The 14,716-nt window shown below is 57.2% G+C and overlaps 1 protein-coding gene across 2 annotated transcripts in view; it reads left to right on the plus strand.

Annotated features, from left to right (window-relative positions):
- Positions 1-14,315, plus strand: part of NHERF2 (NHERF family PDZ scaffold protein 2) — a 33,517-nt gene extending 19,202 nt beyond the window's left edge. For both annotated transcript variants that reach the window (XM_040079088.1, XM_040079089.1), the window contains exons 3-7: positions 4,028-4,204; positions 6,048-6,201; positions 8,980-9,023; positions 9,839-9,901; positions 11,845-14,315. In XM_040079088.1, the coding sequence (XP_039935022.1) occupies positions 4,028-4,204; positions 6,048-6,201; positions 8,980-9,023; positions 9,839-9,901; positions 11,845-12,003 (597 nt within the window). In that variant the 3' untranslated portion in view covers positions 12,004-14,315. The remainder of the gene's footprint in view (positions 1-4,027; positions 4,205-6,047; positions 6,202-8,979; positions 9,024-9,838; positions 9,902-11,844) is intronic.
- The last annotated feature ends 401 nt before the right edge of the window (positions 14,316-14,716 follow it).

A 14,716-nucleotide genomic window follows, 5' to 3' on the forward strand; every position in this document is an offset into this window, starting at 1 on the left:
GCACTGCAGGAGCCGGGACTCACCGGGATCCCGGCGTGGATGGTACCGATGGCCTTGGCCTCTAGAGTAGCTCTGTGTGTGTGTTCTCCTCTCCCTCCTCCTCTTCCTCCTCCTCCTCCTCTCCTGGAGGACCCAGGAGAGCCGCTGTCCCCACTGGCACTGGGGTTTTATTTTAGCCCCTTGTGGCCATGAAGGGCTGGAGAGGTCCTGCCCACGGCTGTGGCATCCCGGAGAGGCCGTGGATGTTCCTGCAGCTTTCGGGGCTGGTTTTGTAATGCCCTTTTTCGTCCCTGATCCTGCTCAGGGTCGGGCTGGGGGTGGCACGAAGGAGCCAGGTTGGTTTTGTGAGTCAGTGTCCTTCGGGACAGCGGTGACGCCGGGCTGTGGGGAGCAGGGGACATCCCTGTCCCGTCCTCTTCGGTTCTTTTTGGCGCTCCTGGGAGCAGATTCTGCTTTCGTGGAGGCTGCCAAGTGCTAATTAACGGCGTGGAAACCCCTGCTTAATCAGAGCTGGTGATGTTTGTGCCACCAGCCCCAGGTGTGGGAATTGGGAAGGGTCCTGGTCACTGCAGGGACCCAGGGGTGGCACAGAGCCAGTGCTGGGGCACCCAGGGGGATCTCTGGGGAGCGCCAGGGACGTGGGGATTGTCTCTGGGACACCCCAACGAACCAAGGGGTGTTCCTGAGGGACCCCAGTTCGCATCAGCAGCGCTGGAAATTCTAAGGAAAATAAAAAATCAGATGCTGCAAAGATTTGCCACGAGATCGTGAGAGCTGGCAACACCCAATCAGTTTTTGGTTTTTTTTTTTTAATTTTACTGAAAGCCTTTCATTGTTATTTAATGTCTTGTTTGTGCGTTTTTAAATGGACCAGCTTGAGCTGCGCTTCCGAAACCTTTTCCCTTGGAAAATGCCGCTGGTTTGCCCCAAGCCGCAGCTCCAGGGATGGGGTGTGAGTGCAGCTCATGGTCCAGGCAGCGTTTTGTCTTCACAGACCTTGCTGGGGGTGGTACAGCCAAGGATGGAGCGTGCCCTGCTTAATCCAGCTCACAAAATCAGCGGCCACTGGAAGTGCCTGGATTCTTGTGGGGGGGATGGGGAAAGAGCTTCATTTTTCATTTTTTATGTTTTTATTTTTGGCTTTTTAAGACATTTAAAAAACCAAAAAAAATATCGAGTCGAATTCTGTTGCTTTACAGCATCCATGTGGGTGTAACTCGATCCCAGCTGGCTCCGGAGCGTTCCTGCAGGAGGGACCCAGGGCAGCCCGGATAACGCGCTGCTGTTCCAGGAACGCTTTGTGGCACGGCTTGGGCTTCACAAAGGCCAAATTCCACCCTCCCCCGGGAGTTTAGGAAATATCTTCCCAGAACACGAGCAGGGAGTCGCTGGCACGGGTCAAAAAGAGAAATAAAAAGAGCGGAGCTTGGCGGGAGAGGCAGCGGCTCCGTGTCTTGGGGGGAGCGAGGGGAGCGTCAGCCTCTGCTTAATCCCGGACAGGGGCTTTGCTGAGCTCAGCTCCAAGACCTGGGTTTTTTTCCAGCAGCTGAGGATTGCGTTAGCTGGGAGGTTTAAGAGCCCAGCAAAAGCCCTGGATCATCTCTGCGGGAGGATAAGCAGTTTTCCCCCCGGGATTTCTGCCCAGAACAGATGCTGAATGGGGATTATTATTATTTTTTTAAATATGTATATATTTAAAAAGAAATATCTTGGACTCATTCCAGTTAAGGACCTTAAATTGAAGATTCTGCAGTGAAAGCAGCACGTAGGACATGGCACAGGTCAGCACCCTCACAGCCAGAGCCGGCCTGCAGTGGAGCTTTTCCCTGGGTGGTTTATTTAGTGAGTACTTTGATTGCACTGCTGATCCCAGGGGATGCCCTGGAGGAGGAAGAGGAGGAGGAGGAGGAGGAAGAGGGGGGACTGACCCTGCCAGGGGATCCCCACGCTGGGACAGCACCTCCAGCACAGATTTTTGGGCGATTCTCAGTGGCTCCTCTGCGCTCTCACGCTGCTGCAGGAGCTCTGACCCTGTGAAAAAAATGGAGCCGGGAGGAAAACGGTTTTAAAAAGGTCCTTTTTAAACCCGAGTAGGTGATCCCAGGTGGATTTTGGTGATCCCAGATGCACTCTGGTGACCCCAAACGCCGCACAGAGCCCCGTGTGTCCTTTAAGGTCACGCCAGTCCGACCCTCTGGGGCCGCTTGAATCATTTCCTGTTTTCTCCAGATTTTGGAGAACTCCGAGGCAGGCTGGAAATGTTTGCAGATAGGGTGAACCAGCTGCTCCGGGGCATGGGAGAAGTGCAGCGGGGTTCAGTGTGCACGGGACGGGGCTGCAGGGCTGCCCTGGGTGGCTGCAGCAGGTACAGGAGGCGCCTGGGAGCCCCATCCTCCTTTGGGTTGTTCCCTGGTAACTTTTCCCCTTTAAGAACCGAGCTGGGATTGAGATGTCAACACCACGAGCTGGTTTTTAATTTAAAAAAAGCCTCATTTGCTATGAGAATCGGGAAATTCAGGAGCAGTTTGCTGCAGTTTTGAGCGTGCCCCTGTGCCTGTGATGGGCGCTGCTGGTGGTGATTTGCTGTGTGAGCAGTTTTTGGGGAATTTGGTGGTTGAGGTGCCCCTCCTGTGCCAGAGGAAAGGCACAATCCGGAGTGATGGGCTCTGGGGAATCCTGCCTGAACAGGGAGATTGCACTTAGATGATCTCCAGAGGTTCCTTCCCACCTCAGCCATTCTGTGTGTAAAGTCTGGTTGTTTTGCATCCTTATTTCTTCCTGGGTGCTGGGATTGAGCTGGTCAGGCTGGTGCTGAACCCTGATCACCGCTGGGCATTGCAGCCACAGCCAAAATTGCCCAGAGCAGCTGTGGCTGTCCCTGGATCCCTGGCAGTGTCCAAGGCCAGGCTGGACAGGGCTGGGAGCAGCCTGGGACAGGGGGAGCTGCTGTCCCTGCCCATGGCGGGGGCTGGAACAAGGTGATCTGGAAGGTCCCTTCCTCCCCGTCTGGAATTCTATGCAAATTCCATCCCCCAGCACAGGGATCCCTGGCTGGGATCACTCTCTGTGTCCTCACTTCGTTCTCCTCTGGAAAATCCCTCCTTGAGGGGATGGAGGGATTGTGAGGTTTGGTGTTTCGTGGTGCCTTTTGGCCCAGAGACAGGGGGGAGGAGGGAACTGCTGCCTGGATTTCTAATTTGGAGGGGAAGGCTGCAAGAGATTTCCCTGAGAATCCTCTGCGTGGGCAGGCAGGGAGCAGCGGTGCTCCTGCTGAGGGAAGGTTAAAACTCATCCAGGAGAGGGGGGACGTTTTCCTGAACCCCTGGGTGAAAATGAACACCCTGAACCTCCGAGGTGCCTTTTGCAGGGATGTGCTGCTGTGCCACCAGCTGGAGCTGCCTGGCGCCAGGGCTGCTGCGGGAGCAGCATCCCAGGGAATGTAAAGGGTCCTGAAGACCTGGAGAAAACCGGGATTTGTTGTTCCCTGGCTGCCCCGAGGAGCCATAAAGCATTTCCCGTGGCATGAAGGGAAGCACTAAACTCCCCACGTGCCCCTGTGCTGTTCACCCTGCCGAGCTCAGCCCTCCCGGGCTGCAGGGAGCTCTTGGACGTTCGGCTTCATCATCCTCATCCCTCCTCGCTGGGAGGGGATGGCACCAGCGGGTGATGCCCGTGTCACCGAGACCAAGGGTGTGGCGCTGCCTTGAATTCCTGACTGAGGTTAATCCCAGGTCTGGGTGAACCTGGGGCCGGGGGGAGTCCCAGCCTACGGGTGGATTAATCTGAGCCACTCCCGGTGAAGGAAATGCACTTTTTGTTGTGTTTTCATTTTTCTGGAGTGGTTTTGGGACAATTGGGTTTCGAAAATAGCCTCAATGAGAGGAAATCCATTTGTTAAGCTGTCCCCACGCCGAGGACGGGGGGCAGATACGGCGCTTCCTCGGGGCTTTAGCCACGGTCACATCTGCCTGAGAGCCACCCCAAAGCCACACATTAACCCCCGTGCCTCGTCTCCCCCATGACCCAGGATTTAAACGGGCAGAAGGAGCTGTGCCCACGTCTGTGCCACCTGAAGAAAGGCCCCAATGGCTACGGCTTCAACCTGCACAGCGAGAAATCCCGGCCGGGGCAGTTCATCCGCTCCGTGGATCCCGACTCGCCGGCTTCCCGGGCGGGGCTGCGGCCCCAGGACAGGCTGGTGGAGGTGAGGGGGGCCCAGCAGCAGGGGTGGGACCCTGGGCGGGCTGGAACAACCCCCACCCCATCACATTTCCCGTCTGATCCCCCCCGTGCTCCTCTAACTCGCGGTCCTAAGGCTCGTGGGGCTGCTCCTCCCTCTCCTGCCCGGTGGGAATTCGTGAGCTCTGGAGGCTGGGTGGAATTGCAGGGGAGAAAGTTGGGATTGTTTAGGCTGGGAAAGCCTCGGGAAAGCTGAGTCCAGCCGTTCCCTCCAGCGCTGCCCCGTGTCCCCAAGGTGGGCACGAGGCCGGGTTGGTGATGCCAGGCTGAGCTGATGCCCTGCCAGGGAATGCTTGGAAAAATAGGGGAAGAGGATTTGCAGAGAATTTAAGATACTAAATTATGAAAGATGGGGGTAAAACGTTCTTGGAAGTATCTTGGGGATGCTGGACAACACTTTTTGTCCAAGGTGGGGCCAACGAGTTTGGATGGGGCTGGGAATTGCCCTCTCTTTGACTTGTGTGTCGTGTTTTTCCTGGAGAAGGAGCTTCCCCCACGCAGAGCGGTGCGGGCAGAAGGACAGGCAGGGACTGAGGCAGCAGCCAGCACAGCAGCCATCACCCCTTTCCCCGTGGAACACAGGGATATCCCCTCTTGGGCCGCTCCCCAGGAGGCTGAACCCCAAAACCACCCCACAGGGACCGAGCCGTGGCCCTCGCTCCCTGCTCAGAGCGGGAATTTGGGGATTCGCACCCCTGCAAGAGTGTGAGCTGGGAAAATCCCGAGACCAGAGCGCTCTCCTGCTTTCCAGGCCCATGGATAATTATTCCCCAAGCCAGTGGGAGCTGCTGCCTCTTCCCAGCAGCTGAAAGTTTAATGCTGGGAGCAGCGTGGGGCCGGGGCACGGGTGGCAGTGGCTGGGTGGTGTCACATCCAGGGGTCGCGTTATTTATTCATGGGCTTGGCCCAGGGCCTGGCACACACAAAGAGGCTCGGGGTGAGCTCAGAAACCCGATCCCCTCCCTGCCTGGATGGGGCTGGGATGAATATTTGATACCCCAGGGCTGTGCCAGGCCGGGGGGAGAGCAGCCCTGGGCATGGATTGGGGTGAGCTGGAGTGGCAGGACAGGGATGGAGCGGGGCTGGAAGGAGGTGCAGAGCCCAGGACGGGTTTCTTTCCATCCCATCCCTTGCACCTGTGCCCTGAGGAGCAAGGGGGAGCCTGGAAAGGGACCCCAGAGTTCGGCGCTCCGGCTCTGCAGTGTCCCTTTGGGTGAGGACGAGCTCTGAGCCCCGGGGCGGTGCAGAGGAGCCAAAGGGACAAAGGGTGATTCATTGCCGCCGAACAATGTCCCGAGTCACCATTGTCCCCGAGCCGCGGGGAACAATCGGGATCGCGTTCCCTGGAGGTCCTGGCTCTGCACGCAGGGGAGGGAGAGATGAATCCGTGCCCCAGGCACTCGGGGGCACAAAAATCCGGTTTTCCATGGCAGAGGGATGAAGGATGGCACGGCGATGCCACAGGGCTCCACCCAGCCCACCGTCTGTGCCCACGGGCAGCCCGAGATTCCTGGGCACATCCAAGGGGAGAGATGGGGTTGACAGCACCCGAGAGGGCTGGCAGAGGGTTCTGGTGGGAGCCTGGGGTCTGTGATTCCCCACGGACGTGTTTGGGATGCTGGCAGAGGGCTGAGGATGCTCTGGCAGGGGCACTGGGGGGGTTTAGGGGGCCGTGGTTGGCTGGAGAGGGGGAAGGAAAAATTCCAAGAGGAATTAAAAAAAAGGAAAACCCCATCCCTAGGGGCAAGAGGGGGGTCTGGGAGCCCGGAGCAGCCTCTCTGGGCACAGCTTTGGGTTTGGCTCGGCAGGTGAACGGGATCAACGTGGAGGGCCTGCGGCACTCGGAGGTGGTGTCCCACATCAAATCCAGGGAGAGCGAGGCCAGGCTCCTGGTGGTGGACCCCGAGACAGACGAGTACTTCAAGAAGCTGGGGGTGACCCCCACGGAGGAGCACACCAAAGGTGAGGCCTTCCTTTCCCACGAATCTCGGCTGGGCAGAGCCGCGTTTCCCTCCTGTCTCATCCCTCGGTGGTTTCCTGAGCACCGCCCAGCTATTTATAAACAGCCAGAATCCACCCTCACCCACCCAGCCCAAAAAACACTGTGTTGCTTTTCCACGGTGAGTAATTAACTGTGGTGGGGTGGGATTTGCTGGGGGGAGCCTTCACAGCCAGGTTGGACAGGGCTTGGAGCAGCCTGAGGTGACGGAATGCGTCCCTCTCCGTGGATGAGCTCTCAGGTCCCCTCCCAACCACGATTCCCTGATTCCACGGGGGCTCTTTGCGTCTCTGGAGGAGCCTGTGCGCGCCTGGAGAGTCCCCGTGCGGAGGGAAGGGCTCCACGCCGGGCTGATCGCGGCGCGGCCGGGGCAGGAAACCTTCTCCTGGCTGCTGGAAGCTGGCAGGGAAAAGCCGCCCGTCCTCTCCCCAACCCGCTCCCCGGCTCAGCGGGCGGCTCCGTGCTCCCAGCACAGCACAGCTGCCCCTTATCTGATCCCCGGACGCTCCGTGGGCAGGTTTGTCCCCAGAAATGGGTCAGACGGTGCCGGGCAGCGGCGGGGCTGTCGGAGGAGCCGGGGCTGGCTGCTGGCACGGCCATAAAGGAGCCCTTGTTCCTGGCGGGGTGGCTGGGTGCTCCTGCGTTCACCAGGGAGCAGGAGCTGGGTCTGCCTGGCACCTGCCTTCGCGCCCAAGGGCTCTGGTAAATTCCGCTGTTTGCGGCCTGAGGGGGAATGATAATGATATTATTTCCTCTTTATCTGACCTCCAGCTGGCACCTTGCGAGCCTTGCAGCTCATCCTGAGCCCCCCAGCCTTAAGGCCGATGAGTGGCTTTTGGATTCTTTTAAGGATTTAAGTATTACTTCAGTATTTGGAATATTTTAAGTATTTTTAGGCATGGCTAATTTGTTTTTTGAAGTCCAGTCCCACTTTCCTATTCCTTGCCCGTCTGAAGCTTGTTTTTCATTTAAGTGATTTAAAATTTAGGTGATTAAGATAGACATCCCTTCTGTGTGAGCTGACTCTTCTGGTGCCCGTTGCTCAGAGCTTATCCTGCTCTAAACACAGGTCCAACATTCGCTGCAATAAAATATTTAAGGTTCCCAAAGCCACACAGGGATTTTTGCACCAGCACACTCTCAAAACCACAGTTTAGGTTTATTTTTCTGCTTTGCCCCAGAAATCCCTGCAGTCTGCAGTGATGCAGCCCCCAGCCAGTCCCTAGGGAAAGCATCCATGCTTGACATAATTCAGTTATTAATCCTGTCCCAATTAACACATCTGTTAGTCTGGGGCAGTGAGACATGGCAGTGCCTGGGGCAGTGACTTGATCGTGGTGACTGGCAGCTTAAATGCATCAAATTATCTTTGTGTGGGCTATTGTTAGAGTAAATCATTGGAAGTGAGCAGAAAATAAAAAATCCCAGAGTGCCTGGAGAGAGGGTTGTGTGCCAGGCACTGTTGTGAAAACACCGTGATGCTGATTTTGATGAAGATTTTCGAGTTGACTTTTAAGATTTTCGGTTAGAGAACTTCTGAGAACAAAGTAATGGTAAAAAAAAAAAAAAAAAAAAAGGAGAGAGAGCATGCAGCAGATAGTGACTGTAGAAGGAGGTTACGTGGTCCTCGTCCTGGCAGGTGTTTTCCTCTGATCAAAAGGGTGAAACTGAGTAAATTCAGGGGGTTTGGCAAGGATGTGGTTCTAAAAGGGCACAGGGAGAGGGGAAAGCCTTTTGTGTGGGCTGGGGAAAACAGCACAGGAGAAAGTGAAGGGACAGGTTGAGCTGGGTGGGGAGGAAGGTGTGGGGTGGGAGATGATGCTGCTCCTGGGACCCGGGGCAGTGATCCCAGCTCTCAGGGACCCGGGGCAGTGATCCCAGCTCTCCTGGGACCCGGGGCAGTGATCCCAGCTCTCAGGGACCCGGGGCAGTGATCCCAGCTCTCAGGGACCCGAGGCAGTGATCCCAGCTCTCAGGGACCCGGGGCAGTGATCCCAGCTCTCAGGGACCCAGGGCAGTGATCCCAGCTCTCAGGGACCCGGGGCAATGATCCCAGCTCTCAGGGACCCGAGGCAATGATCCCAGCTCTCAGGGACCTGAGGCAGTGATCCCAGCTCTCAGGGACCCGGGGCAGTGATCCCAGCTCTCAGGGACCCGGGGCAGTGATCCCAGCTCTCAGGGACCCGGGGCAGTGATCCCAGCTCTCAGGGACCCGGGGCAGTGATCCCAGCTCTCAGGGACCCGGGGCAGTGATCCCAGCTCTCAGGGACCCGGGGCAGTGATCCCAGCTCTCAGGGACCCGGGGCAGCGATCCCAGCTCTCAGGGACCCGGGGCAGTGATCCCAGCTCTCAGGGACCCGGGGCAGTGATCCCAGCTCTCAGGGACCCGGGGCAGTGATCCCAGCTCTCAGGGACCCGGGGCAGTGATCCCAGCTCTCAGGGACCTGGGGCAGTGATCCCAGCTCTCCTGGGACCTGGGGCAGTGATCCCAGCTCTCAGGGACCTGAGGGCAGTGATCCCAGCTCTCAGGGACCCGGGGCAGTGATCCCAGCTCTCAGGGACCCGGGGCAGTGATCCCAGCTCTCAGGGACCCGGGGCAGTGATCCCAGCTCTCAGGGACCTGGGGCAGTGATCCCAGCTCTCAGGGACCCGGGGCAGTGATCCCAGCTCTCAGGGACCCGGGGCAGTGATCCCTGCTGGGAATGCTCACTGTGTGTTCTCTGTGTGTTTTTTGTGGCCAGGTGTGATACCCCAGCCCATGACAAATGGCTCTGCACAGACTCAGGTGAGTCCTCACCTTCACCTGCCCCTGGTGATAGCCTGGAGGGATGTGCTGGGGTGAGCAGGAGGGATCAGGGTCTGTCCCCGACTCATTCAGCTCAGCTTTGCTGCTGCCACCTGGTTTTTATTACTCCCCACTACAGGTTTAAATTAGAGGTTGAGTAAGGCCAGTTTCAACCCCATTTAATCCCAGGGAGAGAGGGAGGAGGTGGCAATGTCCCAGTTCTGGCAGGAGGGGACTTCGCTGTGCCTGGGGAGGGGATGTGGGAGAGCAGCAGTTCTGCTGGGAATCCCAGGGAGCTTCCCTGTGTGCAGGGTCCCCTCAGCAGGACCGTCCCCCCCAGGCTCCATCCCATTCCCCCCAGGCTCCATCCCAGCCCTGGAGCAGGCTCCAGCCCCTCCAGGCTCCATCCCAGCCCTGGAGCAGGCTCCAGCCCCTCCAGGCTCCATCCCATCCCTGGAGCAGGCTCCAGCCCCTCCAGGCTCCATCCCATCCCTGGAGCAGGCTCCAGCCCCTCCAGGCTCCATCCCATCCCTGGAGCAGGCTCCAGCCCCTCCAGGCTCCATCCCAGCCCTGGAGCAGGCTCCAGCCCCTCCAGGCTCCATCCCAGCCCTGGAGCAGGCTCCAGCCCCTCCAGGCTCCATCCCAGCCCTGGAGCAGGCTCCAGCCCCTCCAGGCTCCATCCCAGCCCTGGAGCAGGACCATTCCCCTCCAGGCTCCATCCCAGCCCTGGAGCAGCCTGGCATTGCTGTACCCCGGTGTTTGTTGTGTTGAACTCTGTCTGGCACAAACCAGGCTGACGTTTTCCTTCCCTCCAGCTGAACGGAGGATCCACATCTTCATCTCACAGCGACCTGCAGAGTCCTGGGAAGGAATCCGAGGTAAAACCCGCAAACGCTCCCTGTCCCTGTGTGTGGGTGTGGGTCCCGTCCTGCCTCACGGTGCTGTGCATTGATGAGCTTTCAGTTTACCTCCCAGAACTGGGTTCACCTGAACCCACCCAGCAACCAAAATTCCAGGTTTTCCTCTCATCCCTTGCACTCTGGCACCTTTGTGGGCAGTGATTCCTGCTTGGATAGTGTGGGAGGTGAAGGGATTTGGGATCTGAGCTGTAATTACGCTGATGAGCTACAGCAAGGCTGGGGGTCCATGGAGGAGCAGAACTGTGAGGCTCAAGTGCTGCTAGCAGGATTAGGGCAGGCTAAAATTTTTTAAAAAGCCTTTTTTTTTTTTTCTTTTTTTAGTTTGGAGCACAGTGAGTTTATCACAGTGTTTAAAGGAGGGGAGGAGTTGTTGGTGACAGGCTGGGCTGAAGGGGTTTCTGTGCTGTGGCTCAGCACTGGAAAGGGACAAAACTTGTTGGGCAAGTTGAAGTGGCCACCAAAAGTCAACACAAGGCATAGAGTGGCATTCTCAGGCGTTAATGATTGAGCAGGGTTGTTTTTTTTTTCCTCTTAAAATAAGAAGCGGGGATTTGCATTATTTTTAATAAGAAAAACAATAAATATTACTTATTAAAATTTGTAATTTTAATTAATATAAAAATTACTGTATTTTTTCTTATTAGAATTAGAAGCAGGGGATTTGCAGAGAGCTCAAAACCTTCTCTTTAGCACCAGGCTCTGCTACAAAGAGAGCAAAGCCTCCGTGCAGGAGCTGTGTGGGGTCTCTGCCCCAGGACCTTTGGGAGCGGGGATGTGCCAGCACCGAGCGCTCACACGGCCTCTCTGAGCACCCACAGCTCGGGCACCAGCTGTGTCCAAGCGCCTGCAAGCTGCCAGCTCCCCCCTGAGCACTGAATAATGCATGTCCTGGTGCGTGCCTCGGCCCTGGGGACGGCTGGCCGCGTCCTGTGGGGAGCAGGGTCCTGCCCTGAGCCAGCCGTGGGCCGCTGCAGCGGTCACTGCACGGCGCCTCGGGGTCCCTGGGCTGCACGGCTGGGAAGAGTGGCACTCGGAGCACTCCTGCCACGGAGTCACCCTTGGGCTGTTCAGGGGCGAGGAACCGGAGTCCCTGGGGGGTTCCTGGGATCACTTTGGCTCAGTTTGGGTTTGCTCAGCCCAGCGAGGCCGGCGCTGTTATCTCGGTGCCCGTGGGAGGCCCTGCCCGCTGTTATCGGCAGGGTCTGCGCGCTGCAGAGCTGGGCATGCGTGCTGGGGCAGCAGTGCCAGCAGGAGAGCTCTGAAACGTTTCCCTAAAACCAAACCATCTCCGTGCTGCGTGTTCACCCACGCCTGGCACGAGCGCAGCCGGGCAGCGCCTCCTGTGCTCCTGCTTTTCCACTTCCAGCCGTGCAGCCACCTTCTTCAGGCAGGAGAAACACCCCCAAGGACGCAGCGTTGTGATGAACTCCGGGGCCACACGGGTGCTGCTGCCAGTGAAAGCACGGACACAGCACCGGGGAAGGGGCTTTGACCTTTGGAAACCCATCCCTGAGCATTTGCTCGTTGTGCAGGCTGGAGGAAATCCTTCATGGGAGGGGCTGTTAAACACTGGAAGTGCCCAGGGAGGTGGTGGAGTCCTCAAGGAGCTCAAAAGACTTTGATTTAGCTAAGGAGCCGTTGTTGGCCGTGCCAGTCAGATACGGCAGAGGTGGTGGGAACCCACAGCTCGTGAGGACACCAAAGACTGGGAAGGGCGGTACAGGGATCTGGGTTGGGCTGGCTGCGTTTCAGTCAGAAACTGGAGGTGGCACTCGGTGCTCTGGGCTGGCGACAAGGTGGGCACGGGGCACGGCTTGGGCCCGGTGATCCCGGAGGGTTTTCCAGCCTCAGGGGTCCCTGAGGGGCTGTGGAACGCTGACGGCTCTGTCCCCCCCCGGCAGGACGGAGACACAGACAAGAAGGACCCGTTTGAGGAGAGCGGGCTGAGCCTGAGCCCCACGGCCGCCGAGGCCAAGGAGAAGGTGAGGGCCAAGCGTGTGAAGAAGCGAGCGCCGCAGATGGACTGGAACAAGAAGCGGGAGATTTTCAGCAATTTCTGAGCCCTGCTGGTGGCCGCCGTCCGCCCTCCTCCCGCCCCAGCTCGGACGTTTCTGAGGTGCCTACGCCCTTGTCCTTCGGTGTCCATGTGAGATGCTTTGTGCTCTGCTCCTTCACTGGTTGCTTTTACGAGGCGTATTTTAAAGTCCTTTTTATTTTTATTTTTTATTATTATTGTTATTATTATTATTATTATTATTGTTACTCACCAGCGATTCTCATAAGACCGATGTGACCAAAGCTCCTTTCCTTGCTTGCTCTTGAGCCTGGCTCCAGCTGCCCACCGTCCCTATGAGAAAGGACTGGAAGAATTTTAACTCTTGTTTCTTATCTGCATCATTTAGGCTTCTGTTGCTTCTTTTTTTTTTTTTTTTTTTTCCCCTTTTTTTGTGGGGTGTTTTGGCTTTGTGGGTGTCTCGGACTGAGCCCCATGGGATGCTCTGTGCCCCTGTGGAAACATCTCACGGCTCGTGGTGTGTGCTGCAGGGTGGGGGTGCCAGGGACCCCCTCCCCAGCTCCCCATGCCCAGCATTAGCTACTCCCACCATGGGAAAATGGACTGTGCCTGGAAATCGTTCGTTGGCTTTGCTGTTGAAGCAAAAGCATTTGTTTTGTTGGTTTGTTGTTGTTGTTTTTGTTTTTTTTTAATGAAGTCCCACGTGTTTCCAGTTAGTTTAGGAACCTCCCCCTCATCAGCAGCTCCTGCCCCGGCAGTAAAAGCCCATTTTCCACCCCAAACAGCTCTGCGGAGGGGAGAGGGTGGGGTTTAAAAGCAAACCCCAAACGCAAAGGGCACAGCTCTCCCCCGCTTCAGCCGTGGATGTGGCAGGGGAAGGAGGGAGCAGGGCCAGTCCTGCCCCACGGAGCACGGAGATGAGAACCACGAGATGCTACAAAACCTCTTTGGACAGACCTGGGAGTGGGGATGACCCAGCACCTGCTTCCAGGAGGGAGCACAGGATGCAGCTCCAGCTGAGGAGTGGGGCTGCTCCAGGTCCCACCTGGGCTGGGATTTGGTGTCCCCAGCCCAGGAGTGTCACCGCTGGAAGGGACATCCTCCGAAGGCGTGGGGTGTCCGTGGGGCTGGAGATGGAGCAGGCAGCACCTCTGGCTTCCTCCTCCTCTGGGCACTCCGAGTGTACCTTTAGAGCATTACAGATTAAGTCCATTTAAGCTCTTCTATCGTTGCCTTTGGCTGTGTGAGTGAAGGTGACTCAGCTGCTGAGTTTCCTGGGGCTGTCCTGCTCCCTCCCACGCTGCAGCAGCAATCCCAGCCCTGCTGTGGGAAGGGACTGGGGACACAGAGCCACTTTTCCCAGTCACCTGGCCAGGGATGAGCTGTGGCTGTGCCCTGCCTCACTCCAGCCCTTCTGGGGTAGAACCCTTGGGAGGTCAGCGTGCTACGGATGTGGGAACGGCTCTGCACGGATTTCCTGAGGTATTTCCAAATTATGGAGCTCGAAGGTGCCTTAGAGCATTCTCTGCTCTCCTCAGCAGCGGGCTGGGGCTCAGCACAGGGTGTTCCCTGGGGAGCAGCTGGTGCCTGCGGCCTTATGCTGCTGGCAGGAGCGTGTGGAGAGCCTCAGGGGTGAAGGAGATGAGTTCTCTTTCCAAAAGTTATCTTTCAGGACTGTTGATGGGCTGAAGAGGTTGAAAATAATGACTCAGGAGAGGAACTGGTGCAGGTGTTCGGCTGTGGGTGACGAGACGGGCAGAGGGGCGATGGGGGATGTGGAGAGGCTGCCTCCCCTCGGGGCTCTGCCATTGACAGGACACCTCTTCCCAGCCCCACTTCCAATTACCTGCTCTCTTTCTGGCCCCCAAAATGCTGTCTTCTCTCTCTGGGTAATGTTTGGAAGGAGCCCTTCTTTTCCGTGGTGTGTGCGTTGTTCCCTGTGCCCGCGTCGCCAAACCTGGGCTGTGCAGGGCAGAGCGTTCCCGGGACACCGATGCACGTCAGAGAGCACAGACCTGGTGTAAACACCCCATTTCTCACCCAAGACGGCTGTAGTTGAAGGGGAGGGGGGAAAGAAAAAAACAAAACCACCTTGTGTAGTGTTGAATGTAGCTCAAAAGAAATCAGGTGTGCAAATCCGTGTCGGTAAGATTGAAAATCTTAATCTCTTAGTCCATGGAAAACTGCTCCTGGTTGAAGCATTACTGCATTCCTGACATCTTGTAGCTCAGTAATAATTATTCAGTTCCTGTACATTTAACTTGGAAAAGAAAAATCAATAAAGTCTAAGGCTGTCGGCAGCGTTGCAAACCCACCATGTACACTGTAATGTCGGTAATAAACTCGGTTTGCCATGTACCCAGCGCTTCTCTGCTCCTTCCTCAGCCGCTCAGGGAGCCCGGAGCGGAATTGCAGCCCTTCAGCACATTGTAAACTTCGCTTCCTCCCTGGCCTCTGTAAAGAGGAGCTGGAATTACGCCTTTGAAGCTCCACAATGAAGTCAGCACTGCCCTTTCTTTGAAGAACAAAAGGCAGGGGTGGCGGTGTCCCTCTGGCAGCTCCTGGGGACGCAGCCTGGCTCTCGTGGCACGCACGAGTGGCGCTGCCTCAGCTCCTGGCCCTGCTCTGCCGCCACGACGCACAGGTCACTCTCCAGGCAGCGATTCCCTCTGCTCCTGCCTTGGCAAGGCTCCAGCTGCACCTCAGAACCCCAGGATCTTGGAAAAGATCTCCACGACCATCGAGTTCAAGCTGTGCCT

The sequence above is a fragment of the Hirundo rustica genome, chromosome 15 (genome assembly GCF_015227805.2).
Source record: "Hirundo rustica isolate bHirRus1 chromosome 15, bHirRus1.pri.v3, whole genome shotgun sequence".
Taxonomy (NCBI): Eukaryota; Metazoa; Chordata; class Aves; order Passeriformes; family Hirundinidae; genus Hirundo; species Hirundo rustica.